General features: G+C 31.8%; 1 protein-coding gene and 1 long non-coding RNA gene across 5 annotated transcripts; one reads left to right on the top strand and one right to left on the bottom strand.

Annotated features, from left to right (window-relative positions):
• The first annotated feature begins 1893 nt into the window (after positions 1-1893).
• LOC127730473 (myosin-11-like) lies at positions 1894-12273 on the top strand. 3 transcript variants are annotated; one of them, XM_052238898.1, is made up of 4 exons: positions 1894-1946; positions 5599-7063; positions 8290-8343; positions 11785-12273. In XM_052238898.1, exons 2-4 carry the CDS (start codon positions 5671-5673, stop codon positions 12189-12191), a joined length of 1854 nt encoding a protein of 617 aa, XP_052094858.1. In that variant the 5' UTR covers positions 1894-1946; positions 5599-5670; the 3' UTR covers positions 12192-12273. The 3 variants fall into 3 exon arrangements, with proteins under 3 accessions (XP_052094858.1, XP_052094857.1, XP_052094859.1); XM_052238897.1 differs by lacking the exon at positions 1894-1946 and adding an exon at positions 3247-3388; XM_052238899.1 differs by lacking the exons at positions 1894-1946; positions 8290-8343 and adding an exon at positions 3247-3388.
• LOC127730504 (uncharacterized) lies at positions 10636-11778 on the bottom strand. 2 transcript variants are annotated; one of them, XR_007995129.1, is made up of 3 exons: positions 11490-11778; positions 11058-11271; positions 10636-10950 (listed from the first exon to the last, which is right to left on the bottom strand). It is a non-coding gene; the product is annotated as an uncharacterized LOC127730504 (long non-coding RNA). The 2 variants fall into 2 exon arrangements; XR_007995128.1 differs by having other exon boundaries at positions 11383-11778.
• Positions 12274-19488: the final 7215 nt, after the last annotated feature.

Consider the following 19488-nt stretch of genomic DNA (forward strand, 5'->3'; position numbering starts at 1 on the left):
GTTTCATTAAAAAGAATGACAAACGTTGATACAAATATCTTGTTTTAGTGATGGATAGATCAAAATTTGTAAAAAAAAAAAAAAAAAAATCTGATTAAAAAAAAAACTACTAGTATCTGAAACTAACATTATCAAGATGCTTGATTTCTTAATTGACAACATATTTATTACGTTTTGAGCACGTGTTTTTTCTTCAAACAATCGGCTTTTCTTGCCAACTTGTTCCTTTCTTCATATGAGGCATACTTCATACAGGAGCTTCTTATGAAGAATGAACGGAAGCAAGCATTATCCTGTATTCATGTTCCGATATATAGATGATGTCCTATCACTAAATGATTCAAAGTGTGGTGACTATGTTAAACAAATCTATCCCATCGAACTTGAAATAAAGGATACTGTTAAGTCTACCTCATATCTTGACTTATATGTTTCCTATCATGATTTCGTTGATAGAGAGTTGCTGCTTACAAGGACAAGGAAGCTATAAAACCAAGAGTTCCAAGTAAAAAGTTGAATTCACTCCTTAGAAAATTTTGCGTACACCATCATGAGTTGGTTAACCGTTATGGAACATCTGTTTCACTGATGACGGATATATTCCAATTGGCTTAACCACAATTCCGTCATTTTATCCGAATGTGACATTATTACAGAACACCGGTTGTTTTCTTACGCGAACAACACGACGGGTGTCACATGTGGATCAGGATCTGCTTACCCTTCCGATCGCATCTAAGATCATCCCTGACTTTTGGTGGGGTTCGTTTTATTCAGTCTCAAGTGTCTTATGTTCTGTTTTGTAGACTGTTGTTTGCCTTTTGGTCGATTATCTTGTTTTTGCCATGTCATTGTCAGTTTGAATATTCCTTTGGTCTCTTCCGTCTCTCCCTTTGGCAAACATTTAAGAAAATAATTGTGGGGACGTATAAAATGCTATCTTTTACTAACAATTAAAAGATAGTTATGAAAAAGCATCGTTTTTATCAGGTTTCAAATCGAATTGTAACTTATTTCATATCGTTGAACTTTTTAATTTCCTCCGCGAGAAATCATGAAAATAATTTTCAATTCATTTTGCATAAATTTTATTTTCAAAAAATTGCATATTTCTTCAACATAAAAACCACGCAGACTGTCTTATTGGTGCATGTGTTTTAAACGCTAAAACGGTCGCATAGTGTACATAGACAGTACATATTTTGGCAACCATACCATTTAAACGATGATTGATACGAGTATTGGATTTCATTAAAATTATTGTAGATAACAAGTAATTTTATATTCCATTTATGGCATTTTAATGTGTATGGTATATGTAATGCATGAATGAAATTTGGGGGGTCTGCATTGGTTTTTTATTACATAGTTTCAACCTTACAGATAAAGATACATCTGTACATGCAACACGATATATACCATATTGAAATGATAATCGGGAAAGGGTAACGTAAGCCGGTTTTTGGATAAAATGTTTTTGATTATTGACATAATGTTGAGTGGCTACAGCGAGAATGCTACTTTTGAATGGATGAACTAGACTCTAAGATGTCTTCCTGTTTTATAAACATTAAGTAGCACTTAAGATCATTGTAAATTTTGTTATAAAAAATACTCAATTTTCAATGTTTTAAGTAACTATTTTTTTTATATATTTTTATCTATCCCACTAATTCGAATGTTTAAAATATTAATCTCCTGTCTCCATTGATACCCCCCATGTGTCGTACATTAAGATTTCTTTTGTGCAGCTTATCCATTTTAATCAGATTTAGATTGAAAACTTTTAATTGTTTTGAAATAATAAACAAAGCATTGTTTATTATACTGGGTCGTGTGTGTGGTATTAACCCATAATATTGTTTATAATCTCAAAACTTATTACGTGGATTAGACTGGAGGGTGGTACATGTATGTGTTTGCTTTGGTACTTCAATTCAAAGAATGTGAGTATGATTGCTTCTTTGCATCTTTTGTATCGATCGCCAATAATACGAACTGACATAGTTGCATCCACTCATATAAGATCATGTTCATGGTCACTCTAACACGTACTAATTTATGACGTTTATACCTAGATGTTACTGATTGGAGCATTATTCATAATAAAAATTGTACAAGTCTAAAATGTGTGCAACGATGCTGATAAAAGATGTATACATATATACGAATACGATTAGATAAAATCGGATGGACAGAGTATTACGATATAATTTTACCTTATTTGTATATAACTTTTTTAGTAATATCGTTGCATACGATATGTTTTCGTCAAGTATAATTTCCGAATGTACAATCAAGAGTTGATCTCCGACATGTAAATTCATTCTATAAATTTATTAATGAGTTCCTACAAAAATGAAAAAATTCTGAGAGAATATCCTTAATTTTGTTGATTATTACCTCCGGAATTATTGCCTAAAATAAAACATCTGTAGCATCAAACAACGGTTAAAGTGCACAGTAACTAAATAATTGCTTTCATTTTTAGTATAAATTATATGGAATGTAATTGTCTATTAGAATTTCGCTAGAATAAAGGGAACTATTCTTCCATAAACCAATTTACACCATTAGTATTTAAAACTGATCATCCAGAATGAGTCCTTGTCAATTAGACAAGTGAATATGCTTATGATATGATAGCTTCGATATTAATTCTGTTGTAAATGTCCTTAAAACACGTGAACAACATATGATCTTCCACGATATGTTATAAACCATTTAGTAATCAGCGTTAGCGCTTGTATTATGAACATTTCACTTGAAAAAGAAAATAAAATATGAACGCGCACAGAATATTAAGTCATCAATATTGAAATGTATGGGGCAGTGGTTGATATAAGCGCAAATGTCATACAGCCGTATACGCATACTAAATTTGGTGTTGGCAAAAATGTTAGACGAGCCATCTATGATTTTCATTTGATTCATTGTATCATATGACTACTGATTTTCTATACATCATCATTGTCATATAACTGATATAAATGCATAAAATCAGTATGAAATGATATTGTATATAATGATTAACAAAAAAATATTATTGTCAGATTACAAAATGTGAATAATGTTGCAACTGTTTAAATCATTAAATCACGGTTTCGATCTATGAAAGTAGAGACGCAGGGTATATTAAACTTCTTTACATATAGTCCACTGCATTTTAATTTTCATTTGATAAAACAAAAGACTGTAATGGATATCGTTCTCTAAAAAGAAAATCAAAGCTTTTCTATTCAACCAGTCAAACGTGCTATTACGTTCCGTTACCAACAACTACGCAATATGCACATTTTTGTAATGGCGATATTTTAATGGAATTATTTACAAAATTAACATGATTCTTGAAAGAGAGATAGGAATATGGCTTGAAAATCATGTGATGGTAAATATCTCTGTATAGACATGATTATTTAAACTTAATTGTGTATTTTCATTATAAATTGAGAATGTTCAAGTTGAATTCAGTCTTGTTGTTACGTCACGTGATCATTTGTTCTGTAATGGTATACAAAAAAAATATTGCATATATGTATATAAGAAGAGGGTAAGATGAGGGTAAGATATACATGAGACAATATCCATGCTCTTCAACATCGTACTTTATTTGACCTGTTGAACTTTTTTTATTCGAGCGTCACTGATCAGTCTTTCGTAGACAAAACGCGCGTCTATCGTACAAAATGTTCTGCCTTGTATCTATGATGAGTTTATTTACAACCACTGGGTCGATGTCACTGCTGGTGGAGGTTTCTTCCCAGAGGATATCACCAGCCCAGTAGTCAACACATCTGTGTTGATATGAATAATCATTGATATCCAGACTAACGCTGTAACCTGCGTAAAATGTAAACCAGCAGTATTGTTTAATTGTTAAAAAAAAAGAAAGAAAAAAAGAATCATCGTTGATATGATCATAATTATAAATCGAAATACTAAGGATTTTCTACGCAGGAATAGATTACCGTAGCTGAATTTGACAAAACCTTTCAGAATTGTGGGTCTTCAATGCTCTTCAACTTCATAATCTATTTGGCCTTTTGAATTTATTTGATTCCAGGGTCACTGATGAGTCTTTTATTGGCGTACCAAATTTCAAGCTTGCTATCTATGATGAGTTTATTGAAAGAAACAAAACCAAACAACAAAAGATGGTCATCGTATCGTCTTCAACATCTACTCGTTAGAGAGCTTAGTACGGTCCTGTGCAGAATATAAGAGAAACAAGACTAATTCTATATTATATCAATTTCTCAAGAAAACATTTCAAAATCATGCAGTTAAAGTCCCCATAAAAATCGACCACAATTGATATAATTCATAATTATGAAATGATTTATTCAGAACTTGTACGTAAACATGTAACTATGATCTAATGCTAAATGAATTTTATTCTAGATTTTAAAACTGTTTGAAAAAAACTTTTAGCTTGAGCGTTGTCCATTAAAATGAAATATGCACCCTGACTACTCGTCTCTGCTATACATGAATCGGACAAATCACAGGAGAATTCTCTTATAAGTGACAAAATAAACAGTTTTATTCCTGGTATAGAAACTGAAAGTTCCAAGTGATATTAATCATGCACCCGAAGGTTAAATAAATAGGCTTTGGTTGTGATTTTTATAAATTCACTATTTCAGATACATTTTTTAAATTATACAAAACATAGGGTCTCTAATTCCCTGGCCCTGGCAGAGATAGCACTATATATGGTCTGACTTAATCCTTTTCTGTCCTATTTTGTTTTAATGCTTCCTTTATAAGTTTATATGTATATTCATTTCAGAGAAGAGCATCGATGAGAGAAGGAAACCGCCTGCTTACACGTGTTTATCAATCAAATGTTTTAATTCTTTGCTTTGTTTTTGCGTCAATTGGCATTTCATTTGCGCCAAAAAGAAAATTGTTTCATTTGCGCCACAAACATATTTCATTAGCGCAAAAATAACACATTTATAGGTAAATAATAGACCTATATTAAAAAGAGACTTTTGATAATAATGTTACAACATAGTTTCGATAGCATAATATAACATATTCATCTTAAATCACATTTTCAAATAAACCAAAATGAAAACATAACACACATGAAATTCTGTATTCCAATTCTTCCAAAATTCAATCCAAATTAAATATTCCCGAACGATTGATTACGGTATTTGTTTATTATGAGTATTCTTTTCTTATATGTCTTTTTTTTAGATAATCAATATGGTTTTTTCTCTTAGTTTTGCACCTTAGTTTTGCTTTGAATTAAAAATTTAAAAAAGATGAAATTGCCTACATATCGTCAAAAATCATTAGAAATTCCTGAACCGTGTCTCGTGCGATGTGATATTTCTAAACTCTCGGCAGATGTATTCTAAATATGTCTCAGAAAGAGAAATGTCGTATCTAACTCAATGCATATATTTACACGATATACTGGAGAAATTACCATTCGAATTACAATATACTGTTTGACAAAAGGGTAGAATAAATGAATACATCACATGAAAAGGAAATATAAATAGGAAACATGTTTCTTTTAAAGATACATCTTGGGTTTTTTTTATCGTTTATATCAACTACATTCAATAAACATATTTTCAGATTCTTGCATTCCTTGGTGTTGTGTCATGTAAAACATAAGCAAATGATTTGACAACATAGACTACAGACATAATGCCTCCGACAACCCATTTAGCATTTAATCGAAAGAAACAGACTATTGATCAACTGTCGTTGGAACGACCTCAAGATCTACAGCGATTTTATGAATCGGTTGAGCTGGGTCTGAAAAGAATCGAATACCGACTTATACGTCTAGAAAATTCGTTTAGTGGTTCTGATAAACGTTACGAGGAAGAAATACGGAAGTATCTACCATCGATACAAACGATTATGCGATACATCAAGAAACCAGTAATCTTAACCAAAGTAGATATTCAAGACTTGTTTGATTCTTATGAGCAGGCTCTTGGTGATCCAACCATGGAAGTCAAATTCGATATGGAATCGGTTAGAATGGTACAGGATTGTGTAAATAAAATTCTTAATTTTTTACGAAATGGTTTTGAAGAAGTCGTAGATAGTATGTCACTTATTTTAAATTTCATGAAGAAATACTGTTTAAGCTTTTGTAGTGTGAAGGCCGACTCCTTACTAGAGACCGCCATTAACTATGAAAAAACAAGAAAAGAATTTGTTCTTGCTGTTAGTACAAATTTAACAGATATTTCCGCTATGGCTGACAAATTTGAATCTGAAAATGGAATAAAGTTGTCAGACTTTGGTTCCGTAGCTCGTGGTTATGCTGAACGCATGGAAGCTAAATATGCGCCATATTTGTTCATGTTTATACAAGCCGTTCAAAATGTCAAAGACAGTGTAGCGGAAGTGCGTAGATGGATACAAGAGGACGATAGTTATTCTACATATATTCAACTAGACATTGTTGAAAAGGAGAAAGAACGTGATGAAGTTCAACGGACTTTACGAGATCTTCAAGTTAAGTGTTCAGCTCTCGACCACAGACGTAAAGTTTGTAAGAGAGATATTAGTGAATGTGTAAGTGAATTAAGACGGTTGGCAAATAAAGAAAAATCGCTAAAATCTCAAGAAGAATGTATACTTGAAGAGCTAAGAGACATAGATATGGACATCGAGGTGAAAGAAATTCGGAAAGAAGAAAGGAAAAAAGTGCTTCAGTATGCAACAAAGAAAGAACGTGAAAAATATGATCGTTTAATTAGTGAACTAGAAAGTTTAAAGACAAAACAACCCGGCTTGGAGAGAAAAGCTGATGATATTAAAAGAAAATTAGAATTTCTAAGATTTCGACGGGAATTGAAACACAAACGCGAGGAGCAATTAAAAGAAATCACGGCTGATTTCACAGCTGCAGACAAAGAATTAAGAAAACGGGAGAAAGAAAATGAGAGACTTCAAAATGCTGTTCTAAAACTTCGCGAAATTCATCGTTATAAAACTAGTCCTGAGGTGCTAAAGAAATTATTTTACAATATGCCACTAAGTCATAGTAAAAACAAAAAAGGCAAACGAAAAGGCACATTAGGTAAGGCTATACAGTTATGCTTTTTAATATGATATACTATTTTAGAATTAATCTTTTCTGACCTCCTTTACGTTGGCTCCCTCCGTAAATAAACCTATGGAATAAAACGTAAGTGTACCCAAATTGCACCTATTTTGATAATTTTTTTCACCTACGTCTATTTATGATCCAGACAAAAATTTCCATGCTGTGTTTATTTTGTAGATAGATGTATCCTTATTTACTATATAGTTCAACCAATTTAATTTAGATCCCATGTTGAATCATAGAAATATGGTTTTGAAACGACCTCCAAAAGAACTATGATTATGTAATGAGGAGTTCCCAAATTGCATCCATGCTTAAATTCACATCCGTAAAAATCGAATAACAGATGTTTTGTTTTATTCAAGTTCGCCAAATATTTGGAACAATTTGATACTAGTCCATCCTTACTATTTATTTTTTAAGAAATTGATGCCTGTAACATATTCTAATTGCTCACTTTCATAAGTTGACTTTTTGTGGACGTCGCATGCGTAGATTTTACTTTTTCCAGTAAATACTTCATTCGTTGATATATACTGTGAACGTTTAGTGTATATTTAAATATATTTACCTATGTTGAAAGACGTGCATAATGTCAAATCATGTAAATACAAATTGTTTAGTCTCGAAGAAAACTTGTAAGATTTCCGCTGCTATTTTTGCTAAATGGGTGCAATTTTGGGTACTTAGACGTTACAAATTTGTAAAATAACAAACAGGGAACAGACTTTTGTGTTCCCTGTATCATTCTTTTCAGCTTATAGTAAAATCCAATTTCTTCAATTTGTGACTTCAAAGATGTTTGACCTGTTCTTATGTACTAACTTTGGCCCAGACTTATCTCAGTCGTCTTGTTCAATCCCACATTGATACGTTTGACAATTCTTCTGGATATCAGATGCTCTACTCAATATGTATGAAGCTTTTTTTCAGATCGGTGTCTGGTTTATAGTAGCCAAAACAAATCACATTGTGACACGCAGCTGATGTTTTGCAAAATTTGTGATTGCAGTTACATTTATTACGATATAAGGAAAAACATTAATTGTTTAATATACAGTTATATGCTTTCTTTTGTCTGTTGTTCATGTAAATATTCAAAAGAGGTTAAATGTTGAATTCAAAAGCTTAATCACTTCGTTGGTTCTCTAGAGAGTTAATTAATATTCATTCGGTGGTATGTGATTACTTTTTTACAGATATTTCAGAAAGCCCGAGTTTAACCACGCCATCACCAGTGATGGTGTATTCAGGTAAAAAAAAACACCAAACTAACAATGCCTGCATGACTAAGTACTAAGCTAACTCCGCTAATACATGCATGACTCTGTGTCCCTTTATTGTTAACAAAATCGCGTAACACATCATATTACCTGCTATTCGTACAATCAGGACGACAGCTAGATACAATGTAACATAGATCAAAATCTATAAGATTACAAAATCCATCGTATTGCAATGTCAATCGGAGAGATGCAGAAAAAAGTTATATTGTTTCTATATTACCTATAGCCAGTAATTAGGTGTTTGTATGCCGCTTGCATCTAACATTTTTTTTTTTATCAATGATTTTCTAACAGACAAATCTGTCAGTTACACAAGTACACATATTATGTCGTATATACACGAATCTTATCTATCTATTTAGTGTAAAGTATAATACATTCGAACATTATCTTAAATCGCTTAATTTTGCTAATACAATGTAACAACTAATTTATTAATCATGTTCTCTCAGACTAAATTATCAATCCGTACATATCCAACGGATTTACGGTGTAAAGACGCCATACACAGTCTTAGAAATGTATGACCTTGTGCAATTCCAAAATATTAGCCCTAATATTGACAGGATGTAGGAACATAAGATTTCATAGATGTAAAACAATACATATGTACTTATGTTTCAATTCATCGGCAAAAACAAATTCAATATTAGTACAGATAAAAACAATATTCAAAGATCTTACTACGGTATTTAATATGCCGTTAAGGATAGATTTATTTAATAACAGATTAAATCACTATTTAGACACATTTAGTATTATATCAGAAACTCAGATTGGTGTCCAAAACAAAGATCGCACTGCTGATCACAAGTTTATTTGCAGAATATTAATAGAAAATATACGTCAAATGGTCAATTATATATATATACATGTTTAGTAGATTTAAAAAAAACCCATTTGATTCAGTTATTCACGAATTTGTATTTTTAAAATTGTTGAAAATAGGCATAAGGGGGTATTTTTGTTGAATTGTAAAGAATATGTATATTGATGTTTTTAATACTGAATTTTGGAGTAAGTGACGAATTAATTTAAAATCTTCTTTATAATCAGAGTTTGGAGTTAAACATGGAGATAATCTTAGTCCAAATATGTTTAAAATTTGTATCAATGACTTGCCAAATATTTTAAATGATGCTTGTTCGTATTGCAATATTTAAAAATAGTAAACTCAACTGTTTGTTATATGCTGATGATGTTATATTATTTTCAACAACAAAGGATAACATACTTAGTCTATGTAGTAAATATAGAGATTTGCAGGACTATTTTTAAATTTGTTTGCGTTTAGCTTTATAAGTGATATTACCGTAAAAAAGTTCGGTATGACATCCCTTTTTTTTTAATTCGTGTATTTGGAATCGTATTTTGACAATAAAATTCTAGATTAAAGAACTACTATTATGTAAACAAATGACTAATTTATGATATATGTTTGCTTGCTGTAAAAGCATTTTAGTCGTGTAAATAGTTTGTTCATTGAAATCCGAGGTGTCACTGAAAACAAGAACATATCGAATTAACTGAACTACCCCATGAATCAAAGGAACATCATCTTCAAGGAAAGAAAAATTAACTATTTATAATGAAAAGTGTCCCATTTATCATTATTTTTTGTAGGGAGATTAACATGAAATATTCTAGTATCAAGGTCTATCAATGGACATAGTTAATATCTACAATTAACTCGTTTGCATGTTTTGTTAGAACTATACCTAATATTCAGGGGTGTTGTTTAGTTGGGTCTTTTTGAAGTTTTGTTAGAAATTATGAGTCATGACAGTACAGGAATAAATCTTTCAAAAGAAGGGTACATGTAGTCCCCATTGGAATACAATTCCTATAAAATGTTTCGTTGAAAGCATTTTTACAAAATCAATATCCTGTTCTATTTCTTTTTAGAAAAAGGGGTGGGATGAATGTTCACAATCATGTTTAACCCGGTCACATTCTGTATGTGTCTGTCCCAGGTCAGGAGTTTGTTATTTAGATGTTTGTTGCTGAGTGTCTTATTTGTTTTTTCGTTTATTGTTTTGTCAGGTCGTTAGTTTTCCCGTTTGAACTATTTTACATTTGTCATTTCGGGGCCTTTTATAGTTTACTATGTGGTATGATTTAGCTCATTGAAGGCCACACGGTGACCTATAGTTGTTAGTTTTCCCGTTTGAACTATTTTACATTTGTTATTTCGGGGCCTTTTATAGCTTACTATGTGGTATGATTTAGCTCGTTGAAGGCCGTACGGTGACCTATATTTGTTAGTTTTCCCGTTTGAACTATTTTACATTTGTCATTTCGGAGCCTTTTATAGCTTACTATGTGGTATGATTTAGCTCATTGAAGGCCGTACGGTGACCTATAGTTGTTAGTTTTCCCGTTTGAACTATTTTACATTTGTTATTTCGGGGCCTTTTATAGCTTACTTATGTGGTATGATTTAGCTCATTGAAGGCCGTACGGTGACCTATAGTTGTTAGTTTTCCCGTTTGAACTATTTTACATTTGTCATTTCGGAGCCTTTTATAGCTTACTATGTGGTATGATTTAGCTCATTGAAGGCCGTACGGTGACCTATAGTTGTTAGTTTTCCCGTTTGAACTGTTTTACATTTGCTATTTCGGGGCCTTTGATAGCTTACTATGTGGTATGATTTAGCTCACTGAAGGCCGTACGGTGACCTATAGTTGTTAGTTTTCCCGTTTGAACTATTTTACATTTGTCATTTCGGGGCCTTTTACAGCCCACTATGTGGTATGATTTAGCTCATTGAAGGCCGTACGGTGACCTATAGTTGTTAGTTTTCCCGTTTGAACTATTTTACATTTGTCATTTCGGGGCCTTTTATAGCTTACTATGTGGTATGATTTAGCTCACTGAAGGCCGTACGGTGACCTATATATAGTTGTTAGTTTTCCCGTTTGAACTATTTTACATTTGTCATTTCGGGGCCTTTTATAGCCCACTATGTGGTATGATTTAGCTCATTGAAGGCCGTACGGTGACCTATAGTTGTTAGTTTTCCCGTTTGAACTATTTTACATTTGTCATTTCGGGGCCTTTTATAGCTTACTATGTGGTATGATTTAGCTCATTGAAGGCCGTACGGTGACCTACATGTATAGTTGTTAGTTTTCCCGTTTGAACTATTTTACATTTGTCATTTCGGGGCCTTTTATAGCTTACTATGTGGTATGATTTAGCCCACTGAAGGCCGTACGGTGACCTATAGTTGTTAATTTCTACTTCATTTGCTCTCTTGTGGAGAGTTGTCTCATTGGCACTCGTTCCACATCTTCTTATTTTTGTAATGAGATGCGTTATATCATTAACTAAATAAGAAAATACAAGTGCTGAGATGAAAATGAATTGATGTTAATTTATAAGAAATGTTTCATTGTTTTACAGATAAACTGGAGAAAGCATGTCGTGTAGTTGCACAGTCCATAGAGAAGGAATGGGTTCCTCTTTATCGTATGTTACCTTTTCATCCCCCAAGGGGTGAAGAAAACTTGCGAGTTGACATAGATGACATCATAACAAATTTCATGCGTGAGAATCAGGAAGTTCAGGCAAAACAAGCATTATTAAGATGGCGTCGTGTTCATACTAGAGCAACTCTCGACGATTTAACAAACACGTTGATGTACATGAAGAGGAGGGATATTGTTGAGAAAATAGGCGAAGAAATAGCAAAGAAAAAGTCCTCCCAAAGTGAGAAAAAACAATCACCGCAGCGGTCAGTCCGCGTAACGAAATTAGCAGTAGGTCACCCAATGAAATTAAAACTTGCACCGACAGCTGCTATTCATTAGATATAATAAAAAAATCGGTGAATGGTGGAACATATATGAATTATTTCCTGTATTATTTTGTATATTAAAATATAAAATTTAAGTGTTTTTTTCATGTATATATAAGATAACCAATACATTCTCATTGTTGAATGTAAACATTCATATCGTCATAATTTAGATGCTGGAGTATGAACTAAAATGTATCGCCAAGTAGCGACAAGGGATAAGACGACTGGTCCATTTTTAATTCGATTGGTCGTTAAGGACGCCTGAAATAACTGAAATCTTGAAATATGCGTTTTTATATTTGTAGTTTTTAGTAGGAAAAAATAAGTTGCAGTGCGAGCTCAGTTAAATGTGTTCACCAATATAAGGAAGTTGTTGACTGCATGTTTGGGAGGCCTTCCTTTTTTGCTACCTCATATACCACAATCGGCTATTATATGATGCATAATTCATCTGATATTACAATTAAATGTATTTTTACCAAGGACAACACGGCGAGTGTCACTAATAGCCAGAGTTCGGCTGACCTTTTCTAAACACCCGAGGTCACCCCTGTTTTTTTTTTGTTATTTTTTTGGTGGAGTTCGTTTTGTTCGTTCTTTGGTTATCTGTGTAGTGTTTTGTAGACTGTTGTTTGTTTTTTGCGTGGTTTTTCCTTTTTGGTAATGGTTTTGTTTGTTTTTTCGTGGTTTTTCCTTTTTGGTAATGGTTTTGTTTGTTTTTTCGTGGTTTTTCCTTTTTGGTAATGGTTTTGTTTGTTTTTTCGTTAAAGGTTTTGTTTGTTTTTTGCGTGGTTTTTCCATTTTGGTAATGGTTTTGTTTGTTTTTTGCGTGGTTTTTCCATTTTGGTAATGGTTTTGTTTGTTTTTTCGTGGTTTTTCCATTTTGGTAATGGTTTTGTTTGTTTTTTGCGTGGTTTTTCTATTTTGGTAATGGTTTTGTTTGTTTTTTGCGTGGTTTTTCCTTTTTGGTAATGGTTTTGTTTGTTTTTTCGTGGTTTTTCCAATTTGGTAATGGTTTTGTTTGTTTTTTGCGTGGTTTTTTCCATTTTGGTAATGGTTTTGTTTGTTTTTTCGTGGTTTTTCCATTTTGGTAATGGTTTTGTTTGTTTTTTCGTGGTTTTTCCTTTTTGGTAATGGTTTTGTTTGTTTTTTCGTTAATGGTTTTGTTTGTTTTTTGCGTGGTTTTTCCATTTTGGTAATGGTTTTGTTTGTTTTTTGCGTGGTTTTTCCATTTTGGTAATGGTTTTGTTTGTTTTTTCGTGGTTTTTCCTTTTTGGTAATGGTTTTGTTTGTTTTTCTTCGGCTTATTATTTTTTGAGTGTCGTAGTTATATATACATAAGTTCTCTTTGGATATTCATCAAAGACTAATACTAGTTTTCCAAAATTAGACTTCAAACTTTCAGTTATTGATTCGAACTTCAATTGTTTAGTTACTGTACTTTAATTAACAGACATAAGATTTCAAAAACTGCTCACTTTAGGTGATCATGATTGTTTAATACATGTATGTTACAATTATCCCCTTGGTATCCCTGGCCTCTCATACGAAACTTTCAGCTTGAAATTTTTTTCACATTCTCAAATTCTAAAAGTCGTCTACAATATTAAACTGTATTGCATACATTACTCCATTTGTGATATTTGAAATGATAAAATATTTACATATTGTTGGCTATATAATAAATTAAATATCATAAACAGCATTCCTATAAAATAGATTAAAACGAACTTCGGAATCGATCGCGAATACTGCATGTATGATTTAAAATTTGTCCTCTTCCTTAGTAAGATATGCACTTGATTATGTTCCCATCAACAGAAACTTACCATTTACATACATTGACAAAACGTAGAGACACAATTAGTAAATACGTGACACACAAATCTGGAGACTTCAAGAAAAATGTTAAGCTAGGGGGGGGGGGGGGGGGGGCTATGCAACAAAAAGGTACACTATTTACATATTTACAATGAGTTTTATTCCAGGTTGAGAATGGACATGTATCAACCCTCTCTTCATATTTGATATATAGATATATAAAATATATAACCATTTCATAATTATTATAAGTCTGCGCCGATAAGTTTTCTCATGCATAGTTTTACATCTTATCAAAGCAGTATTATCATAAATATCTTAACATGAAATGTAAATACTTCAATACGTTTAAACAGTTGAATAATAAACTAATTCATATCAAGTGTTGATTTCAAAGCGAGGTTAAATAACCATTATATTAATGCAAAGGAAAGAAACTTAATAAGTCGAAAATGTGTTTAAACTGTAAAACATTTTCGTGTTTGTACATATTTAAAAGAATTAAATTCCCTCTATTCTCTGATGATAAACCTAAATCTATTGTTAGAGCCTGTCAAAAGGTTTCTTTTTAAACGTAATCGGATTCAATTGTTTTCTTTAAAATATGAAACAATGTTCGGTTTTAAACTTGAATTTGGACAACATTTTGTAATTTACATTCAATATACACGACTGCTAATTGTCATGAATAATATCAACCAAGGTTAAAGTAAAATCGGTTTTGTTTTGTATATAGATATACATTTGTTGAAAATATAGCACGCAATAGCAAGGGTGCTGACGCCGCGTTAGATCTGAAATTTAATTATTGAAAGAAAATGAAGAGGTTATATTCATGGCTAGTTTGTCCGTGACACACAATGTCATTTATTTTCTACATGACTGTTTATTGTGAAGTTTGTGTACTGTAGATGTATCCACGTATTGGAGTTTTGAGATATATACAAATAACATGAATACTTTTCAGTTTGGAAGCTTTATATTGCATTGATATATTAATAACATACATGCAATTCCTTAAACATTAAACGGGTATAGAATGTGTCTGTGCCAAGAACAGAAAAGACTTTAAACTGCCATGTAAATTAATAAGCAACTATAGCCAATTGAATTATAGAGTTGTCTTTCTTCCATTACAGCTGATATTATTTTCTAAACTTTAACCAACATGTCGTTCTTATAACTAATTACGATTTATGGATCTCATCGACACATGCTGCTTATATTGTGTATTTATGGACGAAAGTTCAAAACTAACATTTTATTAAGTTGCACATATCATTACAATAGATTTCATAAATACACCCGTTGATATGCATTGAAGAGAATTCGTAAGAGTAAATTGTTTCTAAGATTTTGGGTTTTGGATTTAGAGGTTCAAGGTTAATAAAGTTAAAAAAAAAAGAGGTTAAAGGATGGATGCCTTGAAAATAAATATCCCTTATGTTTAATGGCAGGTCTTTAGAACTTTGCTTTTATATTTACTCACACTGACTATTTTCTAGACACACGTTGAAATATTGTATAGACGTTGCGCACGATGTTGGTACTACTTAGCGTTTCACGACGTTCCTCAAAATAAGGCGATTTCGACGATTTCAAAGAAAGTTTCAGGCGTTCAAGCATATTATTGATGATGTCAATTTACTGTTGTGATTTTGGTAACCGATTTCGGTTTGTCTGAAAAAATGCATAAATTTACAAATAAAACTCAAAGTGGTCGTATAGATATTTTTTTAATGAAATTCATTTACAGGAGTTGTCAGTCTTTCCAGGCCATAATTGATAATTATCCTTTCGGCAGCAGTTCGCATTAATGAATCCGATACAATTATGTCCAAATTTACACAGATTTATTTTTAATATAAATTAGATTTTGAATTCATATTCTCCTATTTTTTGCATATTTATTCCTTTTGTTGCGTTTCTTCCCGTTTCCGTTTCCTTTCTATATTTTATCATTTCCCGATGCTTTCTTTGTCGCAAAATATTTAGGAAGTTAAACATTCGGGACTCATGTTTTAAATTTTCTCATTTCCGTATTTTTGTGGCATATCCTTTGTTTGTTATAATTGCCACCAATGGGTTTTCTCTATTTTATTTTATCAACAAAAACATATACATGTTACTTTTGACGATTTAAAACTTGCAGATAGACAATGTTCCTTATATAAAACAAATATGCTATAAAAAAAAACCCTAAGATCCCGATATTTTTTTTTATATCGATTTTATTTGGTCAACATTTGAATTTAAACTTAAACTATTCCTTTCTCATACATTGGTTGTATTGTAATTTGTACATGTATTTTTATTTTCATTCGAATTAAACTGGAAACAAATAATAACGATATAAAATTAAAAACTAGAGCATGACAACAATTACGTTTTGCGAACGTTGGGACAAAACGGCTATACTTTTTGAAACGATCTAAAAACCTTGTTGCCTAACGAAAAAATATTAAACACTATATTGTTTAAGAAGAAAAACAGAAAAACCTTTACCGCCAAGTTTTATTTTTTATGATCTAACTATGCTTATTTAATAGACAGCTGGTTAAAACCTCAATTTTAAAGAAAATACAGCGTATTTTTCGTTGGGACAAGATGGCTATACTTTTTGAAGTCATTGCAATAGAAACTATACGCATGGTTTCCGGCAAAAAAATATCATGAACCAGGAGAAAAGTAAAAAAACTTTCAAAATATAATAAATATTTTTTCTCTCAGCTTTTTCAATTTCACGGTATAAATGCGCAAACCCGAAATATTATATAATACTTACTTTGCATACGGTTGGACATTTTTCAGACCGTTTACAAAAATAACATTTTCCGGATTACGGTTTCAGTGATATTGATTTTGCTTTAACACGCGAATAATTATAACAATAGCAATATTATTGTGAAGTTTTACGATGATCAGAGAAAAAATACCGTAGGAGAGAAACGGAACTCTGATCTTTTGCACACAAAATGAAACGTTGGACATTACGTTTTTGCGTAAAAATGGGATAATTAAGTGTTATAATTCCTGGTATTTTAAATTTCGGTTCCTTTTTTTCTTTAATTTCAAGTCTAATGGACAGTTTTTTTGTTGGAGACCTTGTAAATGTGTTTTTTTTTCTTTCTGATTGTCTTATATACATCACATCTCCTGATGTTGACTGCTTAACTCGACTTACCGAGTTTAGTTTTTACGGAATATTGATTTTAGTAATTTATTTGAAGGCTGTCAAGTTAATCAATATATATTGGAATTTTAACTACTTGGAATTTTAAATTGTCAAATACGTCGATTTACCATTTCAATTCATTGCAACTGTCTAGATTACAATTCTTCAATAAAATGGTTATAGGAGCAGATTTTTCGAACAGACACAAATAAAGTTTTAATGATTTGCATTGTGCGGATCTCTCCTTTTAATCCGATCGAAGGATCATTAAAATGTAGAAAAATATTATCTGAACTATTGCAACATATGAGCAATAAATTATTGAATGACACATTGTTAGGTCTACAGAATGATATTTCTATAATTAACTTCTTGGTAATACTGTATGTTCATAATTTCATAAAAATAAACTTCAATATTTATAAATGACATATACATCTATCATTTCGGGTCATAACTTTACTAACAAATGAAAGGAGGGGTGTCATTGAGGACCACATTTTTTTTATAAAAAATATAATCCCCCATTTTATGCAATGTTTTCGTGGTTAATGGTCGACTTCGTTATTCAGTTTTAAATTTTAGTCATTTATTTCCTCCTATCTAAAGTTTAATGTGAATATAAAGGAGATTTTGGGTTAAAGGTCAAAGAGACAGCAACGAAACAACATATATAACAAAAAGACATCAACAAACAATCTTCAACAATTATATACAATGGTATGTACTATAAGGTCAAACTTAATCGCTCAGAGTCTAAACTGGTTGTGAATAAATTGTACAAACACTATCCGAAATCTGTCATTTACACAAAATACTCCAAAAAATTATAAAAAAATTATTGAGTCTTAAATGTGACATAAGACAAAACTGGCGAGGTTTATGGCTTGGTTTTTATACGGTCGTACAATGGTTTGATGTTGTCGTCGTCTGCGTCGTCTGAAGACATTTGGTTTCCAGACAATAACTTGAGCATAAGTGTATGAATCTCTGAAATTATACCACAAGGTTCCATACCACAAAAGGAAGGTTAGAATTGATTGTGGGGTTTATTGTGCTAATTGTTTAGGAATAAGGGGTCAAAACAAGCAGTTTTCTTGTTTCAGGACAATAACTTGTGTATAAGTGTATGGATCTCAAAGAAATTGTACCACAAGATTCCATATCTCAAGAGGCAGGTTGCCAATGGGATTGATTTTAGGGGTTATGGCCCTTAACGAAAAAGGGGCCACAAACAATACTTTTCTAATACTTTGTATCAATTGCTTATTTCTTGACCAATTTCAAAGGATTTAATTCAAAGTCTTGAATCCTTGGGGTTCTTTGATAGGCTGAATCTAACCGTGTGTTTAGATTATTGGTTTTGGGCCCGGTTTTCAAATTGGTCCACATAAAGGTCCAAAGGGTTTAAAATTAAACTTAGTTTTATTTTAACTAAAACTGAATTCTTGGGTTTCTATGATATGCTGAATTTAAACATAAAATGTATTTAGATTTTTTTTATCCAAATCGGGGTCCAAGATTAAAGCATTTTTCTTGTTTCAGGACAATAACTTGTGAATAAGTGTATGGATCTCTAAGAAATTGTACCACAAGATCCCATACCTCAAAAGGAATGTTTGGATTGATTTTGGGGGTTATGGCCCAAACCGTTTAGGAAATAGGGGCAAAAAAAAACAAGGATTTTTTGGTTTCTGGACAAAACTTTGAGTATAAGTCAATGGATCTCTATAAAATTGTACCGCAAGGTTCCATACCAAAAACGGAAGGTGGGGATTGATTTTGGGGGTTATGGTCCTAACCGTTTAGGAATAAGGGACCAAAAAACTAAACTTTTCTAATACTTTGTAAAAAATGCCAATTTCTTGACAAATTTCAATAGGGATTCTATCAAAGTCTAGAATGCTTATGGTTCTTTAATGTGATAATTCAAACCGCGTATTTGAATTTTTAATTGTTGGCCCTGTTTTTAAATTGGTCCACATTAAGGTCCAAAAGATCCAAAATAAAACTTTGTTTGATATCAACAAAAAATGAATTCTTGGAGTTCATTGATATGATGAATCTAACCGTGTATTTAGATTTTTGATTAAGGATCCGGTTTTCAAATTGGTCCTCATTAAGGTTCAAAGGGTCCAAAATTAAACTTATTTTGATTTCAATAAAGATTGAATATATGGGGTTCTTTGATATGCTGAATCCAACCGTGTGTATAGATTTTAGATTTTGGACCCCTTTATCAAATGGTTCACATTGAGGTCCAAAGGGTTCAAATTAAACTTTGTTTAATTTCATAAAAAATGAATTCTTG

The sequence above is a fragment of the Mytilus californianus genome, unplaced genomic scaffold (genome assembly GCF_021869535.1).
Source record: "Mytilus californianus isolate M0D057914Y unplaced genomic scaffold, xbMytCali1.0.p SCAF_2, whole genome shotgun sequence".
In the NCBI taxonomy this organism is placed as follows: Eukaryota; Metazoa; Mollusca; class Bivalvia; order Mytilida; family Mytilidae; genus Mytilus; species Mytilus californianus.

What these genes read in the sequence shown, in the direction of transcription:
- LOC127730473 (XM_052238898.1), top strand. Translation starts at nt 5,671, where the DNA reads ATGCCTCCGACAACCCATTTAGCATTTAATCGAAAGAAACAGACTATT. An exon ending in CAAACGAAAAGGCACATTAG is followed by an intron (nt 7,064 to 8,289) that starts GTAAGGCTATAC and finishes ACTTTTTTACAG; the next exon opens with ATATTTCAGAAAGCCCGAGT. An exon ending in ACCAGTGATGGTGTATTCAG is followed by an intron (nt 8,344 to 11,784) that starts GTAAAAAAAAAC and finishes ATTGTTTTACAG; the next exon opens with ATAAACTGGAGAAAGCATGT.